General features: G+C 42.7%; 1 protein-coding gene across 19 annotated transcripts in view; it reads right to left on the bottom strand.

Moving 5' to 3' along the window:
• CACNA1C (calcium voltage-gated channel subunit alpha1 C) overlaps nt 1–25,152 on the bottom strand; it is a 450,530-nt gene that overhangs the window by 102,135 nt on the left and 323,243 nt on the right. For 18 of the 19 annotated variants that reach the window (XM_063153847.1, XM_063153843.1, XM_063153852.1 and 15 more), the window contains exons 10-13: nt 13,617–13,707; nt 4,210–4,236; nt 2,108–2,268; nt 1,081–1,306 (exon numbers count right to left, since the gene is read on the bottom strand). In XM_063153847.1, the coding sequence (XP_063009917.1) occupies nt 1,081–1,306; nt 2,108–2,268; nt 4,210–4,236; nt 13,617–13,707 (505 nt within the window). Of the gene's footprint in view, nt 1–1,080; nt 1,307–2,107; nt 2,269–4,209; nt 4,237–13,616; nt 13,708–15,693; nt 15,769–25,152 lie in introns of all 19 variants that reach the window. The other variant, XM_063153842.1, reaches the window with a different exon arrangement.

The raw sequence follows: 25,152 nt of genomic DNA on the forward strand, positions 1-25,152 counted from the left end.
GTCCAAGTCTGTTTTTTTTTTTTTTTTTTTTTTTTTTTTTTTTTTTTTTTTTTCTGCCTCTCAGCTCAGCCATCTTGATGATCTTCCAGTTTTGGACTTGTTTTTCTCATGTGCTGTGTTTTCTATCTCAAATTCTATCTCAAATTTCTATCCTCTGGTTGGGTGGGGGGGGAGAGTTACAGGAATTGTAGGGACACTTTGATGGCTGAGCAGGCAGAAAAAGAACTCTTTCACCACCTCAGTCAAGCTTTTTGTAAGGTGCTGGCTGGTGCCCACATGGGAAAAGGCAGACCTTCTGCTACTTGGGGCAAGGGCTTGGATGGATTTGTTGCAAGAGCTCTGGGTAAGTTTGGAGCTGATCTCTCCTACAAACTCCCCTCAGGCTGAAAAAGCCCTGCCAAACCAAGCTGGTGTTTTGGAGGTACCTGGCTCAGCAGCAGTGCCTGTTTAATAGATATCACCGTGCCTTTACGCAGAGGGAGAGGGGAAAGAATGAAAAGGGAAAAGAGGAGATATTGGAAGCTGGAAAAAGTCTGGTTTCTTCATAAAGTTGCTGTTTTGTGATGGACTCCTTGGAAGGGGAATAGCTGGCAACATCCTTTGCCTAGAGCTGCTGGTATTGACACAGTCTCCCACTCGGGTCACTGTTGAGTCTGCTGGAGCTGGCATGGGCTCCTCAGTCAAATGCTGTTTTGGCTGGAAGCCTTTCAGGCTCCTCTCTGTCATCAAAAAGCGTCACAGGAGGTCACAAGGCTATCTGCTGTTTTGGTTTTCTTGGTCATTTGCAGAGAATTGTAAGAGCCTGAGCTCAGTTCACACCAGATTTCAGTTTAACACTTTATGTGGTATCAGGTGTTTCCAGCTGTCTGTGCCAGACCCCTCACCCCTCATGTCTGGGATAGATGTCCAGTCTGTACAGCCCTCCCCACCCTGTTACAGACTTCAGAAGATGAGGACTGTTAATCCAGCACTCACACTACCTAAGTAGTGGCAGAAAAAGTGAAAATAAACAGGAATGTGAGCGACTTGTTGTGCATCAAGCAGCAGCCCTCCTCCAGCCCCCAAAAAGCAATAAAGTACCTTGTGATTTTAAATATTCTGAGGAGTCTCACACATCTCAAGACCGAAATGCCCAGGGGTGACATGATCTTTGTCTCCACCAGGATGGTTTCCAGGATGCCTCCACACACGATGAAACAGTCAAAGCGGTTGAAGAGGGACACAAAGTAGGCCTGGAGGCCAAGGCTGTACATCTTCAGCAGCATCTCTGCCGTGAAAAGAGCTAGCAGCACCTTATTGGCAGTGTCTCATGGAAAGCAAAAAGAAACAGATTAAAGAAACTTAGTCAAAAGATCATCACAATTAATCATTGGGCCTTGCTTCTAAGAAAGCATTTTGAGGATCAGCCTTAAAATTTAACTTTGTACAGCTTGGGTCAAAGAATGGGTGCAAAGAAAAGCGTGGGCATCTCATTCACAGAAATGTTTTAGCAAGAGGGTTGCAGCAGTTCTCATGTGCTGCACATACAGCTGCAATGTATTACACAACCTCCAGTGGCAGGGACACGCCTTCCCTGCACAACCTGCCTTCACACCCGTCATCTGCAGAGGAGAGTGGGAATAGAAGAGCTGCTGTGCTACCTACTGTTGCTTAATTAAGCCCTTTCAGCTGCTCTCACCTCCAGAGAGAATTCAGCTGTTCTGCAGACAGAAGAACTTTACAAATCACTCTTCATCACCTCCCTAATAATTAGAATTAATCATAAAGGCCATTTCAGGGGAAACCTTGGACAATGTGGTGTTCCCAGTAGCTATCCACAAATTGGGAATCCAGTGGCTGCAAATATAAATTTAGCATAATCTCCTGATTTCACTTATACCAAATGGAACACTGCTTTGGCTGGAAAGGAGGTTTTTACATTTTTTCTATAACTTCTCCCAGCACAGGCAGATAAGTTAATTGTATTTTTTAGGATCCTCCACAGACACAGGACTGCTTGGAGCTGTGCACTCTCCTTTGACACTGTGTGGTTTAATTCATCAGCTCTTCTCCCATCTCCCTTTTTTGACACCCTCCATAACAAACGGAAGCAGCAGCTCCTGCTCACCTTGGACCTCCGTGAGCCAGTCTGGCTGGTTGTAGTGCTCAGAGGCAATGGTGAGGGTGTTGAGAAACACGAGGAAGATCACCAGCCAATAGAAAACATTGGACTTGACAGCAGCACGGCACTTCCTTCGGCAGAATCGATTCCATCGGCGCCAGTAGCGACTTGAAAAATTGAAGAAGGGAAAGTTCTTTTCAGAGAGGGATTTTTAGGCTATTGCAGCTCCCTGTTAAGGGAGACTCTAGTCTTGATTTACTGTTCAAGAATGGTAGGGAGTAACTCAAGTTCACCCTGGAAAACACTCTCTCATCTGAGTCGACACTTGTGAACATCCCTCCTATAGCTATAGGAATAAAGTTTGTCCTAAACCAATTTGCAAGAGCTTCAAGCAATACTTTTATCTGAGTAAGACATCCACTGCAGAGACCTCAAGAGATTTTTAGCTCAGTTGCCACATAAATAAATATTCTCCTTGAACTTGATTCTTGGGGCCTGCAACAGCACCTTGCCCAGCCTCAGGACAGTCAATAGAAAGATACTCTATCACGTGGAGCTGAAGGATTAAATCTTTGGAGAGGTGAGGTCAAATAAAATCCAAAGAACATTTCCAGCATTCAGCAACATTCAGGAGTTAGCCCTATACAAGGGCTACAAGTTCTGAAAAAAAATCCCAAAACTTAGGGGGCTTCGGCATCTCACCTTCATGTAAAGGTGACTAAGGGAACCAAGGGTGCCATTTGCTAATCAAGAGAGTTTTTAAAGTTTGCCTTCCATGAACACATCCCCTTGTGTCACTGATTTCTCAGGGTAATTACTAACTACAGAAGATATTTAAAGCTAATTACACACCTCCTACTCTTCAGAATTTAACTTGCATAGCAACCAGTTTCCAGGCAACACTTGCCACTGTATAATAAATCTAATAGTTTTATATAGATACTACATACATATGTGTGTGTCTGAAGTGACACACACATACACCATGTTACAGGAGAATGAACTTTTCTTGGCTATTCTTGCCCTGTGTATAATTTTCAGTGGCAAACTATGGCCATGCTTGACATCAGGGTCCTAATCCATAGGAACTAAAGCCAGACCATATAAACACAATGTGAACAAGGATTTTGCAACAACATTTTAACAGGTGGTCAAATCTAGGATTTTTCACCTATGCAATTTACAAAGGCACCAGTCTATCCCAAACAGATACACTGTGTGTTTTGCAGTGGATTTGGGACAAGAAATAATCTTCCCAACTTCCAAAGTGGGCACCACACTTAGACATTAATGTTGTCATTAAAGTATTTGCAATCTCACGTACTTTTGTGTGTAGCTGTGCATAAATGTGCATGCACATGACAATGTATGGTGTTTTCTGTGCTTTTCTTTCTCTCTTTACATGGGGATGTTATGTGCTTCCCAAATTGACATTACTCATTGCTCCTTAGGTAAGCAGAAGGACTCAGTTACACACGTGCTCCAGTTATTCTGAAAATTCATTTAGTATTTTATAAATCTGACTTTGATTTCAGGGTTATGGAGGCAGCTGAGATCCTGCCAAAGGGATAGAAAGGGACCTTAGCAACCAAGTTCCATGAGTTCAGTCAGCCTCTCCAGTGAAACCCCAAAAATAGCCATCTTAGGTCTACCTCACTTTTCCAAAAGCTCTGAGTCAACAGAAACACCATCAGAGAAGATCCCCATGTCCCAGGCTGAATGGCAGAATTTCACAAGTAAGGTGCCAACTTCATCAGCTGAAATCTTTACAATCAACAAAGCAAAGAAGTTCAACAAAGAGAGCCTTGAGCAGACAGGGCTGATGTTGATGGATGTTGTGCAATCATGTGGTTGAACTGGGTTTTTATTTCTGATTTTGTATTTTATGGTTTGAGATACAAAGGTAGCATAGATAGGTACTTCAGTAGTCAGTAGTCCCTGTGCCTTATTTCAGTGTGAAACTAAGAAAAAATTTATGACTAAAATCTGACATATTTAGCAGGATCTCCTAGAATCACCACTGCATCCCAGCAATGCTTGTGTAAATCACTTCATAAAAGAGCAAAAAACAGTAGAAAGGAGGAAAAGCAAAAGCCAGTTTTACTTACCTAAATTTTGATTTTGAGATCCGATGCCTGAAAGACAAGAATTGCCATTAGAGTCTCTGAAGCTGTCCCACACCTCCCAGGCTTTTGTGAAAACAGCAATAGAAAGAAACAAAGTAAAGCTCAATGCATTTTTTAACCCATGCTGTTTTCCCTTCCTTCTGTTCTAAGTCAACGTAGGCACTGGGCATGGCTAGAATTTGCCAATAACCATATCTTGTGTTTTGGTAGGACTCATGAAGCAGAAGTCATGGTGGCATTCTACCACCTGTAGATATCAGTGAACTCTACAACTGCTACCAAATTTATTTCTGAAGTATGACTATTATTTTTTGTTATTATTTTTTTTTCTTATATTAAAATAGGCATGACTTTATACAGACAGACTTGTTGCTTTCACACATCACCTGTCACTTCTGGATGTATACACACATTATGAAACAATAATGTAAAAATAAAGCTTTTTTTCAGTAATTGAAGGAAACAGTGCATGGCAAATATTTTCAAACTTAGAAACTAACACTTATTTGTCTTGGTTATCTATGTAAATCAGTTCTCATTCAAATGGGTCTGTACAATAATAGATTCTGTTGCTAGCAATGAAATTTTGAGAATTAAGCATTCCAGAAAATTTGGCCATATTCCCACTATATATATGTTTAAATATCTAATTCTATGCATTTGGATTTATTCACCTACATAATCTCATTAATCCTTTACGAAAAGTCACAGGCAAAGATAGAAATTGGCCCCAGTTTTTAAACCACTACCTTGCCCTGCTTGACACATGTCCTGTAAGGCCTTTGAACACTTTGGCTGTCTTTTGGTAAATCCATAATGGTGCACAGAGAGAAATAAATGCATGTGGATACAATGCTGTGAGTCAGAGCTGACTTGGGGAGCTTCAAAATCTACTACCAATAGCAGTAGAAAAAACTCTGGGGAATGACTATGGAAAAAGAATTTCTGCTGGTTTGAAGCAATCCTTCAGGTTCCCTCTATGACAGGAAAGTGGGTCACTGTTGACAGCAGTCAGCAGAGGTCTTACTGCACTGCCCTGAAATTGGATTCACTGTTAGTAGAGAGGGGAGAATGTAATTCTCCAAGCATCCAACACTCCTTACTGCAGCAGCCCTAACAATGGTCCTGCCCCTGCTTGAGGACATCAGTTACTGACAAGTAATCAGTGACAGGTCAGGTTCCTCATCTGCAAGAGGTTTTAGTCAGGGGAACTTTTTGCCAGCAGATGGGCTGAGCCAAAAAAGAGAAAAGGGCCTTTGCAGCAAATCCCCAAATACATAATTCCTGCTGTGTCACAGGCAGCCTGTCCAGGCCACACACTGGGCAGCAGGGAGAGTACAGACACGTGCAAGGCTCTTGAGAAAGAAGAAATAATGCACTGGCAGAGCAGAATGCTAAATTGTGCTGCAGAGACAAAGCAAGCTCTAACAAGGATGCCAAGTGAAGCACCTACAAAACACATCCTTAATGTTAAAGCTATTCCTGCTTCTCACTGAGAATCCTGGCTTGATGATCACTACCTGCAAACTGTAATGGAGATTTACAGGCAACAGGGAAGAGGGCTCGAGGAGGGGAAGTGAAAAGATGTAAAAATCACAACGAAGCAGAAAGCTGAGCACTGGAAAGGAGGTGGTGAGGATTTTGATAGGAATAGGAATAGTTTGGTAGGGACAGAGGGGGAGAGAGTGCAAAAGAGAAAAAGAGAGAGAGAGAGATGGAAGGCGATGGACAGGGGGTGTGAAATCCTCTGGTGACCTCTCTGGTTAATGGCTCCTCAGTGAGGGAGCACTGGAATCTTTTATTTATTTAAGCAAAAGAGATGCAGCAGATGTAGTACTCCTCATGCATGTGATAATTATATCTTTGGAGCATTATGAGCAGCAGCCAAGTGCATTCAGTGCTCCCACAGGTTACCTACAGCCTTCATCCCCCTCCCTCCACCTTGCCTTACTGCTGTGGCAGAAGGCTTTATCACATGTGGGTGTGCTATATATATGGAAGAGGACAAGGAAGGAGGATTAGATTTATATTTAGAGGTAGAATCAGAGAGTGAAATGGAATTTTGGAAATAAACTGTATAATAAATGTTTCTGAAAACATTATGCATGAATCTGAACCACGTTTTTCAAATGACTCTTATGATTAAATTTTTTTTCAGAACTTGGGTTACCAATGTCACATAAAAAAATGCTTTTATGACATCACTAGGGGCTGTCAAATAGTCTAGAAATTGTGCCACAGTGTCTGTGACACTCCAAACTGGCACTTAATGCATTAAGAGTGGGCCAGATTCTCTGCTGAGTTTAAACATGGATCTCTTGCATCTCTGGTGTCCTGGGAGGTTTATGTCATTTATGGGAGAAAGAGGCTGACTTCAATTCTGTCCAACTCTGGAATGCCTTGAGAAACCTTTGTTTAAAATGATGGTATAGGAGCATAATGAAAACCAATTCAGAACACTACTGAGTGCTTTTATCACAGGACCCATGTAACTCAGCTTGTCTTTTAGAAAAACAAACACAAAAATCAGATCTCTGTTTGACAAGCTATCTTTGAAATTCTCTAGAACTCCTCTAACCTTACATTGTTATGTACAACACACAGATAAGATGGTGAAATTTAAAGGTTTTTATCAACAAAAACTCTGGATAATCAGCATAACTCAAATGTAATGAGATATCCCACATTCTGAGAGATAAAGTTCCCTGTTCATGTTCACATCCTTTGTGAAGGATGTGACAGTTTTGTGTAACAGGGATTGAGGGCTCTGTGGAGTTGTACACACAACAGACAATCCTAGCATTCACACAACATTCCAGTTCAGGAAAAACCTTGTAGATCACCAAGCATGACACAAAAGGCCACATTACAGCTGTTTTCTGGGTGTGGACATTATCAAACATGACCATTATCTAACTCTCTGGTCACAACTACTTCTATATTGTATGATCCCAACTTAGAGGCAGCCACATCTTCGTAAGGACTCATAAAAACCTTTGGATACCAGGAAAAGCTGTCAGAAAAGCAGCAACACAGAAAGGGACTTTACTAAGCTTCTAGGTTATATACAACTTTGGAGAACATCTAAAGAGCTTCTCTGGCCATATCTTACAGATTTTAGTACTGTGAGAAGGTAGTTCTGGTGTGACATGGATTCTGCTTTGGGGCAATGTGGTGCATTTGTGCAGTAACTGGCAAGGTGGCACAATAAGAATCTACAGAATAGCCTTAAGGAAATTGGATCTGTCTAACATAAAACTGAGTTGGTTTGCTATTCAACAGGCTTTCTTACAGGCTGGGAAAACAGGCCAGCATTTCAGCATTCAGTAAAAAATCTTGCTCTACCTGTGGCAAGTCACATAATCTGAGGCAGGAAGAAAATTCCCCTTCCATAAGGGCTGCTGTCCTTTAGACACACACCTAGAGCTGGCTGTGAGCATTAAAAGCACCTTGCTCACGATAAGTTGGAGAGCAGTATCTGAGATTACACATAAGGTTGATGCTGTGAGTTTTCCTGCTGAAGTCAGCAGTGGTTTCAGAGCTTTTGGCAGATTGTTCTTCCCACTATTCCTGATGTGATGGGAACTTTGGTTCCATCACATCACAAGGAGCCCATCTTCTCATAAGGCGAAAACCAGCAAAAATTACAGCAAACCTGCAAGAAAAGTTTCACCTTTACCACTGGCTCCTGTGCTGATTGTTGCAAGAACTGCACAGGAATTAATTTCCATGCCAGAAAAGCACCAAGGGAAAAATCACTGACCATTCAGCTGCCAGGGAAACCTTCCATTGCTCATAAAACTTTCAGGACACATTGTCTTCAGTTGGAAAGCCAGTGTAGGTTGTTAGTTTTTGTTTATCCTGTTTTATTGTTTGAACTGTCTTTGGTGGAAAAGCAATTGAACTGTCCCCCATATGTATGGAAATCCTGGCTAAGGCAAAAATGCCAAGTGGGTTATTGTTTCAATGAAAGCAGATAATTTTAAGCTCTCTTTCCCTTTGAGCTCAAGTGCTTCACTTTTCTATTGAGGCTGTATGGAGCATTAGCTTCCACAAAGGTCTTTTTTTGAGCTAATGCATATGTATAAAAGCAAGCTCTATTGTGGCACTCCAGATCTGTATGGTTGTATTAGAAAATTAACATCCTGCTTCTATTGGAAGATTATATATGCTGACACCCTGCACAGAACAGATTACTCCTGATTATGAGCAATAGCCTGTCCTCAGGAATCTGAGTCCTGCACAGCAGTAACCCCAGAGGCTCAGGGAAATTGCTCACTATTGGGAAGCTCTGGGTTTAAGAATATCCTGCAAACTGAGCCCCACTGCTCCTGGCTCTGGGTTTGTCCCACTGGTGCTGCTGCAGAGAAAATGTGTTTCTTTGTGCTCTGCACCAACAGGTTATGAAAGCTGTGACACATCAAAATAAGATAAGTTCCTCTCCCAAATGCTGTCCTTGAGGATAAAAGCTGCTGTGCCTACTGCAGGGCATATGTCAGCCCAGTACAAGGCAATACCATGACAGGAATAGTATACTGTGGAAGTTGTGGGGTGCTTTTCAATGTCCTGTGGAAGCCTGCAAAACCATTTTCAAATTCAGATGCCTGATAAAGTGTATTTCCTTAGGAAATGAACTGTGCTGTGCCACAGCAGTACCATTGCCAGCAGAATTACACCAGAAATAATTATGAATTATGGGTTGGTTTTTGTTTTGTTATAGTTCTAAAATTCTTAGGTTAGTTTTAAAATTCTTAGAGTCCTGAAACTCCTGTTGGTTTGAAGGCTGGCATCACTCCAGACAGGACAGGTGACAGAGGCAGTTTCTATAGTATGGACACTAGAGAAATAAAAGCCTCTTTGAGACAATTTATCAGTAGGCAATAGTTTGTGTTTGAGAGGTACTCTCCTGATCTCACATAGCATATGTCTCTGTGGAGCTGAGAAAGGCTGTCAGAGAAGATCTCCTTTTCCAAAAGGCACATTTGAGCCTGGCTTCTCAAGCAGATCTTTCTGTCAGTCACAGACCCAGCCTTTCAAAACTCTACAGATTTTAAAAGAACAGAAAGAATAGTGAGTAATTCTAAGTTGCCTTCAATGAAAAAGCATTTTCTTTCAGTCTCCTGGGTATCTTTTTCCTTTTATCAGGAGTTCCATTTTGATGGCAAGCTCAGCCTGTAACTGTAGTGGTGGTGCTGGGGTGGTTAGACGTCCTAGGCAGCCTGATGTCAATAAATAAAGAAATATATTGCCTTTGACTTGAAAGACCCACATTGCTTCAGTCATGTCTGCCCAGAGCAGCCTCTGCCCTCTGGGAGAGTGTGTTTATAGCAAGGCAGCGGGGATTCACAGCCACAGGGTGAGTTTAGAATGCTGGTAAAAACACTGAGACTCATCTGCAACAGGTGAAACTCAACACTTGAACAAAAATGTTGACTAACCATTCCAACTGCTCAAAAGTCCAGGCCTAATCTTCAACTAGAGCAAATCAGGATGACATGACTGTATGCTAGTATATTATTAATGCTAGTATATAAAAAAACCTAGGGCTTGATGAGGAACTTTTTTAAAAGCTCAACTGACTTCCCACATGAATTTTCACTGTTCTAAAACACTGGGCCAAATTCTGATTCTTAGGTTCCAATAAAAGAGCACACTCATTCAAATAAATCCTTGCTTATGTTTTAAATGTTCCAATAGGAATATTGACCTATGGGGGGTTTGAATGAAGATTCAGTAAAAAGAAGAGTATTTAGTATTCCTTGAAACAATGACAGCTGCTTTCTTTGCCTGCCTGAGTGTGTGATACAGTAATAAAGAAACCAGAAAGGATTCTAAGCCTCAGAATCAGAGGCAGGTCTGAGTTGGCCCATAACTAAGGAATTTCCAGATCCACAGTTTGAAACAAATATTTTACAAAAGCAGGCAGCATTGGCAAAATTTGTATCTCTCCAGAATTTCATAATCAGTGACACAGCCATTCATTTTCATGGAGGATGGAGCCTATCCATCTCTTAGAGATGAAAAGCAATCTGAGGGAGGCCTTGAGGATTCTCAACTGTCCTTGGGGAAGGACTAAACAAACCCTCCTCAATAACAGATTTTGATTTGCCTACTATACATCACCCATTTCTAGATGAAGTGAAAAGTGGCAAGGAAACTTTTTCTCTCTGAATTGTACATGTCCTGCTCTGCTGAAACTTTAGGCCCTGTTTTAACATTTAAAACATGAGAAGAAGAAATGAAATTCTGTTTTCCTGTAATTTTCTTATGTCTTTCCCCCTAAAATACATTGGACTTAGCCAAATCAGACTTCTCCTAATGCCAAATCAGGGTACTGCCATCCTCCTGTGAGCATGCTGGGCTATTTTAAGTAAACTCCATTCTAAGCCATGATTACATTTAGAGTTGGGTTTAACTTCAGCCCTCCTGGCCACATTCCAGCTAAGATAATTATGTTTTGGTGGCCAAAATTCCCAATGCAGTTTCTGCACAAAGGAAGTTATCCCTCATAGAACCCCTTAAACACTTGTACCTGTTGTTTTTAAACACCTGTCACATTCTACCCTGAAGGTGGCTGAACTCTAATGCTGTGAAAACAATCCCTGCATTTACAGTTCATAAAGTGCTTTAGGATCCTTTGGGATTAAGAACATTAAATGAATGCAAGCTGTAATATTAAAAATACATGAAACCTTAGAGTAGCTGCTGCCATTCTTTTTGGCACTGTGTCCAGATGTATGAGGGACTTTACTACTCTGACATATTCTGAAGAAGCTGCACAGCAAAGCAAAACCATCCAGGAGGTTCCTGGAAAGTGGCAATGACAGCTTTCTGACACAGGCTGTGGAGGTTCCCACAAGGAATGATGTGCTGCTCCACCTCATACTAACAAGCAGGGGAGGCCTTGTTGGAGATGTGAAGGTTTGGGTCAGCTTTGGCTGCCACTCTGGACCAGATGAGCCAGGGTGGTCCCTTCCAACCTGACCCATTCTGTGAACCATAACTGCAGAATAAAGAGGGTTCTCCAGAGTGGATCCAGCTGATGCTTCCAGAACAGTGCCAAGAGCACAAGCAGCTTGGTGGGGTGCCAAAGAAAGGGCTAAACTGCCCCAGTGCTGTGAAAACATCTAGCCTGGTTCCTGCAGGAAAGGGTCCATAATCTAAAAAACTCAGCAGGTTCCCAACAGCAGGCAGGTGGAGGAAAGTGATCACAAATAATTTCCCTGGGAGCTTGTAAGTCACTGACGGACTCTTGAAGGAAAGCAGAGATTGAAATTACAACATATTCCACATACCACATCTTATAATGCAGATCACAGCATAACAAAGAATTAACTAAAATGGAAAAGATCTTTGAGATTATGAAGTCCTACCTAAGGCCTAACATCACCTTGTCACTCAGACAGACCATGGCACTGAGTGCCACATCCAGTCTTTACTGAAACACCTCCAGGGACAGTGACTCTACCAGCTCCCTGCAGCCCACTCCAATGTCCAATCACCCTTTTTGTGAACTTGTTCCCAATGTCCAAACTAAACCTCCCCTGGCACAGCTTAAGGCTGTGTCATCCTGTCCTGCTGCTGTTGCCTTGGAGAAGAGCCTGACCCCACCTGGCTCCTCCCTCCTTTCAGGTACCTGTGGAGTGACAAGGTCTGTCCTGAGCCTCCTCCTCTCCAGGCTGAGCACTCCCAGCTCCCTCAGCTGCTCCTTGCAGGATTTGTGTTCCAGACCCCTCACCAGCCTCGCTGCCCTTCTCTGGACTCACTCCAGCCCCTCAGCATCGCTCCTGAGCTGAGGGGCCAGGGCTGGGCACAGCACTGGAGCTGTGCCCACACCAGTGCTGAGGGCAGGGGCAGAATCACTGCCCTGCTCCTGCCCACACCATTCCTGAGCCAGGCCAGGAGCCATCATTGGCCTTCCTGCCCACCTGGGCACTCTGCTGGCTCATGTTCAGCTGCTGTCAGTCACAACCCAGGTCCCTTCCTGCCTGGCCACTGTCCAGCCACTCTGTCCCCAGCCTGTAGTTTCCCAGACCCTCCTTTTGGCTTTTTAGGGATTGCTGTCACATTGTCCAGCTTCCAGTCATCTGGGACCTCCCTGGTGAGCCAGGACTGAGGATAAAAGATGGAGAGTGGCTTGGAGAGTTCTGCCAGCTCCCTCATCACCCTAGGATGGATCCCATCTGGTTCATTCAAGCAACATCCAAGGGCTCAAGGTAGCTCCCAGGATAGGACAGAGCCTCAAAATACTCCAGCATGATACAAGCTATAGCACTGATATGTTTATGTGTCAAGGAAATTGGGAGGGAATAACTGCCCCACAGATAAAGTCCATTCTTGTTTAAATAATGCAAAAGGGAATAAAGGACTTCTCTTGCCTATACTTGCTCTCTGTGAGGCTAAAATGTACACCACATATTATGGCATTTCTTAACTGCTATCTCACATATTCTCAATCATCTCCACTAATTACAATGGTGTAATTTCAAGGAGGCATTAATCTCTCCTAATTGTTGTATTTCTTTATCACTTACAGTACCCTGTTCAGCATTTAAAGGGTGTAATTTGGTCTGCAGGATGGGAGTTACCCTCAATGTATTTCTATTACAAGACACTGTAAAGTGTGCAACAATCTTTAGAAAAACTAAAATTGACCAGTCATTCCACTCTTCAGTCTACATATACTAGTTTTGAAAGACTATCACCAACGAGGAATTTTAAAGTAAGAACATTCTTATCCACCTGTTTCTCTTTTAGATATTATACAAAACCAGACCTGCTTATCCTGGGCACTCTGTTCCTTATTTACTTTTGTGAAAACCAAGAGGTTCTTCACTAATGTGCAGAGTGAGTTTACATCACAATTAAGATAAGAACCTGGATCAATAGATCTTCTTTGGCCTCTCCTTTCACCCCCTATGGGTTTTGCTCATCTTGAAAAGCCTGACACTTGCCTGGCTTTCCCCCCAGCTCAACCCAGCCCCTGACACATGATCTGTGTGTGAGTGTGACCACAGCACGCACAACTCTCCAGGACTTTTCCTGGGGAAGGCAATGAGAAGCTCAGAGAAGAAGAGAAAACAATTCTTATCTCTATTCACTGCTCCTGTTGTTTTGCACATGTGGAATGTGTTATGGAGATTGTTTACCCAAAGTGATTTGTTAGCTAGATTCTGCTGAGAGTTGTTTGGATTGATTGGCCAGTTGGGTCAAAGTTGTGTCCTGTCACAGGTTTTTCTTTAGCATAGTGTCTCTTTAGTATGTAATTTAGTATAGTATTAGTGTAATATAGTATAGCTTAACGAAGGAATTGTTCATCCTCCTGAGTCATGGGGTCAGAGCACATTACTCCCATGCCAGGGCTCCTTGGATGGTATCTGGGTACTCACGCCAGCCTCGCGCCGCAGTTCTCGCCTTCCATGTCCGCTCCGGGGACGTTGTCGGTGTTCACGGACTCGGTCTCGCTGGTGGGCATGCTCACTGCAAGAGTCAAAGGGAAGAAAAAGAGAGGGATGGCCATTAGAACCCGGCACACCTCCTAATGAGTGCATGACTGAAGGAGCTGGCTTCATGAAAGGACTCTCAGGTGCAGCTCCTGAGGATTAAACAATTTGCTGAGCAAGCCTAGTGCCTTCTTGTACAGAGCAGGTTGGGCAGGTAGACTTCAGGAGCATAAAAGTAACTCAAATGCTAAAGAAGAAGCAACTGCTCTCCTTCTTTCAGAGTCAATTTCTGGAAATTTTATGAATGAGAACCACTGGAAAGTAAAAACCCTGACAAACCCAACAAGAAGCTTCTGCTTGATTCCATTGAGCATTAAAAAAAAAAGCCTTTTTACCTGCAGCAGCCCAACCACCTCACTGCCCTCCAAAATGTTTTATGCAATGATTAGAAGACAAATAAAAATTACCAGGATTGAGATACATGCAGATAAACAGCTTCTGTTAGCCTGATAGCAAATACCACATGAAGAATATTGATGGCTCATCTGTCACTCACTAACTATGAATGTGATTCAACCTCACACCTAGAAACTGGATCTAGAGGTATAAGAGCGAAATTCAGACTCTCTGACCCATTCAAGTATTACCAACAAAGGAGCCAACGAATATGGACTCTGGTGCAGCTTTATATTGAGTCTCACAGCTAAGGGCTGGACAGAACCTTCTAGGCTTTTACTGAAGTACCATGAAACAAACATCAAATGAAAGCAACCTTAGGTGTGAATCTCTCTCATCTAGATTCAAGAACCTGGTTTTAGTTCTTATCAAACCCCAAGATTTTATTTGCTTCTACAGACCAAAAAAATTCCCTCAAACCTACCATTTTCATTTCCCCAGTTGCCCACAGCTCCTCCAAGCTCTGATCCCTCTTTACACATAATCTTAAAGGCAGGAAAATGGACAGGATCCAATATGTGTCCTGTTCCCTCCTCACCCATTTTGGAATACACAAAAAAAGGAGAAAATATTATACTTAAGGTTGAATGATGGAGGAGTTAAGCAGATCTCCCAGGAGCCTGATAGACCTTCAGAACATGACCTGCATTAGCTTTTGGATACATATCTCAGATGAGGCTTGAGAGTATGTGCTCTTAGCTGTTGGAGAGAATTCTAACAGCCTGCAGGAATATGTAACTCAGTAGTAAGAATATGTCTATTTGTGGGTCATTGCTGCATAATGAGTCAATGTGCAAGAAATTGGTTCTGCATTTCAATTGGGCAAATGTTCATGGGACCATGGTCTTCTTTCAGGGGCTAAAAAGACATCAGAAATGTTCTTTCTTTTAAAAATGTTCTGGGTTACAGCTTTGAAAGCATTATGGTAGAAATGTCCTTCAAAATGAGCTATCTTTCCTTCATCCTATCACAACAATTCACATACCTCCAACACACTTACTGGGAAATCTAAAATTCTTGTACTGTGTTCTCAGGACCACATGAAATAATGGACTCTCTAGCACTTTTGACAGAACTATGAAATATTGTACTCTAATGGTGCCTGCTCCTTTATGAAGACAGGTGTTTTAATAATTTTGTCTATTTGGAAAGGTAAATTAAGGAATAGACTGAATTCATGTTCTGATATACATGAAACAGTCAAGTAAGCTATGCAAAAAAACCCCAACATTCAAAATTAATTTTTTTTGTCCAGAGTAAGTCCTGCAGGAATAAAACCAAAATGCTGATATTTCACAAGTCAGTTTGGAAGATGAGGTAAAACACTTTCAAGACATATTTGAGCTTATTTGCAAATGGAAAACTATTCTGAAGACATTAACATGAGATTGATTTGCAGAGCAGCTTATCCTGAGTGCATGAAGAGGACACTGCACAAGCAACAGACAAAGCCAGGCACTCACATGCAGGAGAACACAAATCTGATTTATAGGCCAGTCTGCACAGAGATATACAGACAGACACACAGACACATGCAGTGTGGACACAGAGTGCAGTGGAACATTACCATGGCTTTCTGTGGAGTGACTAAACCAAGCAAACTTTCCTTTCTTCTCATCAGGCAAACCAGCTGGAGGGCTTCCTTTCACAGACAAGATGGTCAGTGTCAAATACCAGGAACAAGACATCAACAGAGAACATGCAGCCAGTGACAGGCAAAAGACAAAAACAAGGAACTCAGCTTACACCTGATATCCACTTCTGTCTGAAAACTTCATCATGTGAGTTAAAAGTGCAAAATGCAAAACAAAGGTATACAGAGGTATGAAATATCACTAACAGATTGTCAGACCATAGCTCTCACTTGCTTTCTGTTCTTTTTATATCCAGTTCTTGAGAACGTGAACTTAATGAATTTAAGTTTACGGGTCATATCCTAGAGACATCTTAGAGTGTGCCCTGTACTTCCCTGACCTTACTGGTGCAGAAAGTCAAACTTAGTAAAGTGAGAGGTGCAGGGGTACTTGGGCTGAAGAGACGCCATGGATCACTTTGCTGGCACCACCTCACAGCATTTACACCTCACCTCATTGCACTGCACCGATGGAAAATGTTAAGGACAATCAAAAGTATTAGCATGGTATGAAGTATTAGAGGAATGATGGTCTAGAGGATAAAGGTGAGGACAGAGGGGACATTAGGGCTGAGTTCCCCAATGCCATGTGCTCTCAGAATTACAATCACTTTACCTGGCACCTCACACCACCTTCATTCATATCACCAGGGCACAATCGGGTGTTCAGTGCTGCGAGGTTTATTCAGGCCAGTTAACAAAACCAGGAAATAGAAGATACTGCAGAAGAGTTGTGCATAAACTGGGGCTGAATATGAGAGGAAGTAGACCAAGTACAGCCCAGATGGCTTTCTTATCTGACTCAGTTCTCAGAGAAGCCAGACCCTGTGCCCACACCCTGGCTCCAGTCTAGAAGCAAGGCAGGCATTTTTTGCAGTCCGGGTAATTAATTACTGGAACCATGTACCAAGAATGCTGGTGGTAAATCCACCACAGGAATGTTTTAATCAGGAAGAGATGTTTTTCCAAATGGTGGGCTCAAGTCCAGACCAGAGTTGTGTTTAGGACCATGGCATACAGACAATGCTGTCTCAATGGCCATTTCCTCCCTGTAATTTTGGGAGTTGAGACAAAGGCAAAAAAATATGCAAAGGCTGATAAAAATCATGGTGGCTTTGCTTACATGGGAATCTCCTTTTTTAGATGCATCATTGTATCCATAACTCACTAGAGTTGATGAAATCTCCCATTAGCTACATATTCTCTAGGTAGCATAGATGGCAATTCTTTTAAAGGGAAATGAAACAACTTTATAAAGGCAGGCAAGTATCTCATGGTTTCAGCAGAGTGCAAATCATAAGGACCAATAGGTTTGATATTCTGCATCCAGTTCCTTCTGAAGCCTTTGCACTTCTTACGCGTTGCCACAGTGTGGCTCATCACTGAACATAGACCTTTTCTCCTGGACTACCTAAACTCCAATTTCACATCGCTTACATGGCATTCCTGCAGCAGTTCAAGCAGCAACAAAAAGCCATACAACAGCTTCCTTAAAAACAAATCTGAAAAAATGCTTTGTGTTATGTTAATCCCAGCTCTGAGACCTAACAGACAGAGAAAAATAAGAGCAGAGTCTGCAGTCTGTGGCTGACTAGGCAGATGTGCAAGACCCTTTGAGAGCCTCTGTTCCATGTCACTGGCATCAAGCTCTGATACCAGCTCTGCTCTTGCACTAACATATGTCCCTCCCCCGATGAAATGCCCCATGGGCATGCAATGAATTATTGGATGGCAGGTTGCCAAAAGACAGCCAACCCTGAAACAGAAAGCTGGCACAAGCAAACACCGTTCTGTGCAGTCCTGAGACGATTTTTCGTTCACACACTTGGAGAACAATATTTGCTTCTCAGTTCAGAAAAATCATTTCCACTGTTGCATCTTGCATTTATGAAATTCTTGTCATCTTGGCAGCGGAAGTAGTTTTAATATTCAGATTTATTTGCATGGATTATATAATGCTGTCACACTTCTTGCTGAATCTCACTTTAATACTATGGCATTTTAAGACTCAGAGGCAATCATGCTTGGGCAAAGGGTGCCCAGTTCCAGAAACACAGACAAAACAAACTTTTCACAGATTTTAGTGGGACATGTTACTACATGACTTTGCAGATCTGGGCATTAACTATAAAACTGGATATATTGGAGGCTATTCACATTGTCTGACTTCCCCTCTCTGATTTAGCTGTTTGAGTTAGGCTACAGAGGCAGATAGAAACCACAGGTTTTCTGAATGCCATGCTGATGTGTCCCTCAGCTGTATGGACTGGTTAAAGAAGACATTTAGTTTAGATCCTTGGGTTAGGCACCTGACTTGAAACAGTGGGACTATCCAGCAGTACTCATAGTGAAAGAGCCTTGCAGTGGGTTTGCAGATTTAAAAAAAGCCTACAATACATTTGATTGACTTGTATAATATGCTCCATCAGACTCAAATTTCTCCAGTATGCCAAAGTCTACTGGTAATTAATTACTTTGCAAAATATGGGTGTAAATAACCCTTTTTGCCCACACTGGCATTTGAGGTCAGAGAGACCTGAAGCCACTTGCCCATCCTTTCACTTAATTGTGTCACCTTGGCCATATGACCAAGCTTTTGTACATACCTGTTCAGTTTCTGTGCCAGGGGTTGTAATTCTGCAGTTGCCCTGCCAGCCTCTCTGGGAGGTGCAGATGACACACATCACACTAAGTGCTAAGTTCTAGAGTTATTACTGATGCTAATGTCTCCCAAGTGGGACTCTGCACAACTATAAAGCAAATCTAAAGAGCAAAGTAGTCCTGTGAGTTCTCCAGCTGGATTTAAGGTTTCTTTTCCCTTCAAGCACAACAAGAATAAATTGCAATACCAAGTCTGCTTCCTTTAACAGTATGTGCATCAAGTGAATGACTTTGTCTCTGGTAAAACCCTGCTTCCTGTGGTGCTTTTCATGCCCATCATTTCATGAATGAGTCTATGGGCAGAATATAAATTGACTCGTGTTTTTTGGGTGGAGAGCTCTCATTTTAATTAATATGTGAATATTGCCTAGCTTTCCTCTTCTGCCCATTTTGAAAATGCTGCAGTCATTCATCTTACTCATTAATTTAAATAAGATACAGCTTTCACTCTGCTCCATGCATGCAGTGCCTTGGGAACAATCAGTGGCTATGCTCTTAAATGCAAGCAGCATCCAGAAGGTAAATTGCAGAGGTAAGACATTAGTTTTCCATGGATGTCCTGATTTTGTCAGGAAAATATAGTAGATGTGACTGGGGAATTCTTCAGTGTTTTCTGCTTTCAAAAGGAGCTCTGTGACAGAAAAGTTTTTACAGGAGAAGAAAGGGAACTTGAATTATGTGTAGGATTTTGGTGGTTGAATGCCTCCCAAACTTAGACAACGTGTCAATAAATCTAGCACAGTAAAAAATATGCAGAAAAATTGTGAAAATACTTAGAAAAGTATTTTCTAAGGGCTCAGAGACCAATACTCACAAAGGACAGTATTATACACTATATTACATTAAACACATGTAACATACACACTTTGCATAACCTGATTTTGGATGATGCACAGATGAATACAGCAAGGACAACGAGCTGGATTCACCCTCTCACTCAAGGTCAGAGAACACAAGGATAGCAACAGAGGCATGAACTAATTGCCAGTTGCATCCACTTCAGTCAATCAGGAAAAGGCTTTTGGTAAAAACATCTTTCCATCCATGGAAGGCACCACAGCCCCTGTGCAGGGCCAGCACCTGTGATCACACCAAGCCAGGCTGGGCACTGGGCTGCAGCACAGAGGCTGGTGCAGTGTAACCCTGGTGTACTGAATGGAACAGCACAAAGCAGGAGCATTGCCAATACTGAGATGGAGTGTTATATCATCAAATGTTTCATTCATAGATAGATTATCTATTTTACAATATAAATTGCACAGTGTATATTTTATTCATAAATGCTTGTTTTAACTCATCCTTCTCCCCTTCTAGAGAGTCACCATATGCCCATACACATGTTGAGGGGGATATAGCTATGGGCTACATAAATCTATATCTTACAGAAGTGGAAGAGGAGAGAGAGTGAAATGTATTAATTGTGCAGGCCTGTGATTAACAGATCTGTCATTACCACATGCAGACTACTGCACACCTATAAATGCATTACCTTGCTACTAATTAATCTTCCTGGGACTTATTTTACTGTAACAAACTCCTCAGCTAGTTTGAACAGCTGCCATTTCCCTTCTTTTTATAGCAATATTGACAGTAATATGCTGGATTACATAAATATTTGTTCATTACAGCCAGTGAGTGGAATGCTTGTGCACAGAGGACCAAGTAATGGGCACAGTCAAACTGCTGGCCCTGCCAAGTGACAGCCCTTGCCAGTGGCACACATGTTCTGTTCTGGGTTTGAAAGGAAGAACTTCAAGTCTCTTTGCATTTCCTGCCTGAAGGACAATGCTTTTCTTTGCATAACCTGTGGTATGTCAAAATATCTCGTAAGCACAGGGCATGGGACTCACCCAAAAGTAGACTTTGCAGAAAGGAGTCTAACTCTCTGCTGAAAAGGGCAAAAGGGGCAGTGTCCCTGGATAACTGCTGTGCTGCTGAGCAAACACCTGAGTCTGCTGCAGGAGCCCATTCCATGCAGAGAATCTGCCTGCAAGGGCAATGCAAGCAACTCTCTCAGTCCCTGTGGCTGAAGGAGGACAGACTGGCTGGGTCACAGGGGGACAGAGGTGCTACCAGAACACACCTTGAAAGATGTCCCTCTCCTGAATCTGGATCCTCCTGTGACCTTCTAAACTGATTTTCCTGTCTGATAAATGACTTGCATCGTTTGCCTTGCTAGGAGCAACAATTAAGGTGCCAAAGTGCAAGACATCTATTTGCCAGGACATGGTTTATGGTGTTTCTTTTGCCAGTATAATACTTTTAGCAACCTCTCTTGTTCCCCACAGAATTCTGAAGCAGTTCAAGGATGGACAGACAAAATGAAGGAAAGGCAAAACTACTGAGGATCTATGACTCTTTCAACAACATTTTGTGAACAAATTACAACAGCCCATTTGAAAGAGTTCAACAAGTTTTCTCTCCCATTCTTTATGATTTTTAGTAGAGGAACTAGAACGGGCAGCAGAGCCATCAAAGGCTCCTGAAACAACCCCACAAAATTATATGTGGGCACAAAAAGCAGGACCATCTCACTAGAAAAACAGAAGGATTCCATTATTGCAGGCTGGTCTTGCAGGCGCCTTGGAATTGGGGGCATGAGAGCTGCAAACCCTGCAGATAATGTGTTGGGAAGTGATACAAACATTGATCACGAGCAAAATAACTAATGGCAAAGGAAGTGCCCTGGAGACAGCAAAAACCACTAAAAAAAAAAACACCCTGCTTTTTGTGCCTCTAATAATCATGAAATTACTCATATTTCTCACTGGAATTGCTGTCAATGAAAATTGACAGCACACAGGTTTTAAGCAAAATGTAGTTTCAAAGCAGCCCATGTGCTGGGTTCTGCAACTGCAGCTCATTCTGCAGTTCCTGTTCATGGAGAACTTCTGCATCTGCCCACCTACACAAATATACACCTGCATGCTGGGGTGGTAACTCTGATTAGGGTCTCTACTTCAGCAGCAGCATCTTTGTTCCTGCAGAGCACAGCCCTGTGAATCCATCTTCCCTGCAGAGTCTGGGAGAAACAAAAAAATTATAGAAGCTCCTTCCAAGCTGATCTGCTTAGGTCATCAGAAACTCTCCAGGGAGTCTGGGTGTCTGCTTCACACCTGGACTGCTAAGCTTCAAAGTGACTGAGATGCAGCTCTGGCTGTTTTATGACATTCCTGCCTGTCAAAAGCCATTTCAAGGTGGGTGATGCCTGAGAACTCGGTGAGTGGCCTACAATTTGTGATCTACAGCACATAAGAGGATAGGTGGGAACAGCAGGGACTGCTTGGGTGGTGCAGTGGGTGGGAAATCATGTAGCTCACAATGGACATTTTCCCCAGAGGAAGCCTACACAACCCTACACCCAGGGATCTTAGGCAGGAATTGTGCCAATGAGAAGGTGTATCTTCTCTGGTATAGAAGAAGGAAAGTATTATCCAGGAGGCTGGCTCTTGTTGGCAGACAAAACCAAACAAAAAACCCCCAAACCCCGAAAAAACAAACACCAAAACAAACCAAACCCAAAAACCCCAACAAAACAACAAACCCCCCAACCCCTCCCTCAAAAAAAAAAACAAAAACAAAAAAAAAAAAAACACAACCAAAAAACCCAAAGAAAAGTGAATGTGATGGGAAAACTAGGCTATATTATTTCAAAGGACAAGCAGAACAACTGAGTAGTGACTGGGACATAGGCAAAGAGATGGTAGGAAGGAAAAAGTGACTGAGAATTTTAATCTGAAATACCAATCTGCAAGCTGGAAGAGTTCAGTGTGCTCCCTGCATTTGGGAAAACCCAATTTAGGAGTAGTGTTTAAAATATTTAGGCATTAATCTTATGAAGAAAAAAAGCAGCATCAAGGCCCTGTCCATCTGAACAGACAGTGCCTGACTGAGATGAGTGCTCAGCAAGTGGAGACATTTTCTAATAGCAGGATTCATGTGGGATGTGTGAGAAGGCTTATGGATGATGCTTTCCTTGATGGCAAACAATCAAGCAATTCAGTTCTCTGATCAACAGACACAGCAACACATACATTTAGAGATTTAGGTCTCTCCAGAGCCAGGGCTCTGTGAAAGCACCGATCCCTTGGTTGGTTCTTGTACCACACTGTACAGATTCAATCCAGCCTCATGACCTGAAATGGAGCTCACCTCTCCAGTTTTGAAGCCCTGCTCTGTTACATTTCTTCTGTGCCTAGTAAATAAAATGCTTTGGATTTTGTGTGCTGCTCCTGCATGTGGTGTTCTCTCAGACACTTTTGCTAACATATTGACTAGTCTGATACTAGACACCATAATCACAATATCATGAGTCAGAAGCACGAGACATGCTAGCTGGGCAGGCTGTGTGTTACTGTGCAGCCAGGAGAAAAGCAAAAATTGAAGTTAAAGAGCCTTGCCTCTGAAGTCAGCTTGTCAAACATATGATTAAAGCTTCCCTACCTTTTGAGCAAGGCATTGAGAATAGGCTAATTACCCAGAGCCAAACAAAGAGGCATTTTATAGTGGCCTTGAAATAATAGATTCCTGGTTTGCAAATACTTCCAGCATGCAGGAGAGTGAGGGACTGATAACAACAGCTTGAGTTAAGCTTCGTGTGGGCAGGTGTTATGCAAGCTGCCCTCACACAGCTGTGTTAAAACAAGTCACTCATGACCTGGCATAGCCCTGATATTCAGCTCCTGGTTCTTCCAACAGCCACATAATACACTTACATTTTGATCTGCACATCTGTGAGGATCCAGCAGCTCTGCCACTGCATCCTTGTTCTGATGCTTAACCCTTCTGCTACTTCAGACCAGGGATTTTAATGTAGCTGGTAACATCCTCACCCTGATCCAGAGGGCCCCCTATCCTTGGGTTCACTACAAGTCCTTTACAGTTTGAACCTAAGGTGATATGTCTGAGTGCAGCCCCTCCCCAAGTGGAAAAGGACAAGAGACATGCATCATGCTGTAGTTTGTGAATTTTTTTAAATGAGAGTGAGGATGTGAGCAGCCCTTCAAACACCTGTGGGCACTAAACCTGAATTTGAATTTAGGCCTCAAGATCAGAAAGGCCAATTCTTTAATCTGTTGTCTTGTCTCCACAATCCCGCTAACTGAAGAGCTGCTGTCATCAGCAGGCAGACTCAGTCACAGCTATTTTCAGTTCAGTTCCTCAGTTGGAAACATTTTCCTTCCCCCGCCACCTCTCCAGGCTTGATGTTTTCTATGAGATAACTGGCATGGAGAGACCTGCTTTTCTCCCCAGCAGCAAACACAAGAGATACAGCAGAGATTTTTATCCCCCTAGCAGACTGCACTGAGTGGATAGCCAGCAAGCAGAAGGGAGCAGGCACAGAGTGAGGGTGTGACTGCTGCTCCCCTGGAGCCGTGCCTGCACCAGGGTCCTGCTGAAAGCTTCCCAAAGCACTAAGAAGGGCTGGTGCCATTCACAGCTGTCAGCTCCCCTCAGCTGCTCAGCCCTGGCTGCCAGTTTGGTTACATGTGTGCCAGTTCAGCTGTGTAATGTCACCCAGACTCCCTGTGTCTGAGCTGTGCCTCAGATCTCCTGTCAGGTACAGTTCATTGCTCAGCTCCACCGCACTGCCCATGCAACAGCAGGGTCAGTGTTCCAGCCCCACTTGTGTTTAAAACAAAATACTTTTATATTTGTCTTCTTCTGTGCTTGCTTGTGAATTGACTTAAGCAAGGGATGAGCTACTCAAGCTGCCTGGCAGTCAGGGCTGGGCAAGGTGGAGGAAATGAGATTTTCCCCAGGAGAGCTCTACTAACACACCTCCTGCATCCCTCAGTCTGTCCTGGGCTCTTCAGACTTCCTGCTCTGAGCCCTTCCCAAAGAGCTCTTGGTCTGGGCTTCAGTGTTTACCTCTCTGCACACGAATCTTCAAGTTATAAAATAAAATACATAAGGGAAGGCAAAGAGATAGGTCATGATGAATAAACACTTAGACAAGGAAGAAACAAAACATCATACCAGAACAATTTCTGTTACAGCTGGTTCCAACACACTCTTCTAAGACACTCAGCTTATAGGATCAGTATTGAAGGTTCTACTTGTACTAAACTTTTCCTACATGTCTTTAGACTAACCACACTCAATTGCCTTTTCTGAGGTGCTGGATGACATTTTTGACACCTCATTTGGGATATTCCTTCCAACTATCACACTGCAAAAGTACAAGCCTCAGCTGCTATACTTGACCTGTCAGTGCACAATGAAGGTCTTGGGTATGATGAGGTGTCTAAATTGGCATTAGATTAATGTGTTTAGTCAGTTGAACCCCATCTTTACTAGTTTTGATTTCCTGTAAAAAGGAAATACATACAACATACTTTTAATTTCTGTATATACAGTGCCAGACACACTGTGGCTTTGATCTTGGCTGACATTACTGTAATAAAACTGGTTCTCATCCCCAGCAGTTGTTTCTAACTCAAAACACATGCTTCATGTCCCTCAGCTACTGTTCCTGAGCACCACAGCCCCTCTCCTGACAGCTCTTCATGCCACATCAAAACAATGCTCAGGATTTCAGCTATCAGTCCTACTCAGCAGTGCTTTCTTCTCACTGAAGAGGCTCTTGAGACTACATCTGCAATGGTGACTTACTTGAAATCACTGACTATGGGCCATTCTCACTGACTGCAGCAGGAACTGCTGAATACTCCATAGTTTTTAAAACCACTTTGTAAGTGTCCTTGCAAAGATTTAAGAGCACACTTAAGG

This window comes from Melospiza melodia, chromosome 4, assembly GCF_035770615.1.
Source record: "Melospiza melodia melodia isolate bMelMel2 chromosome 4, bMelMel2.pri, whole genome shotgun sequence".
NCBI classification, from domain to species: domain Eukaryota; kingdom Metazoa; phylum Chordata; class Aves; order Passeriformes; family Passerellidae; genus Melospiza; species Melospiza melodia.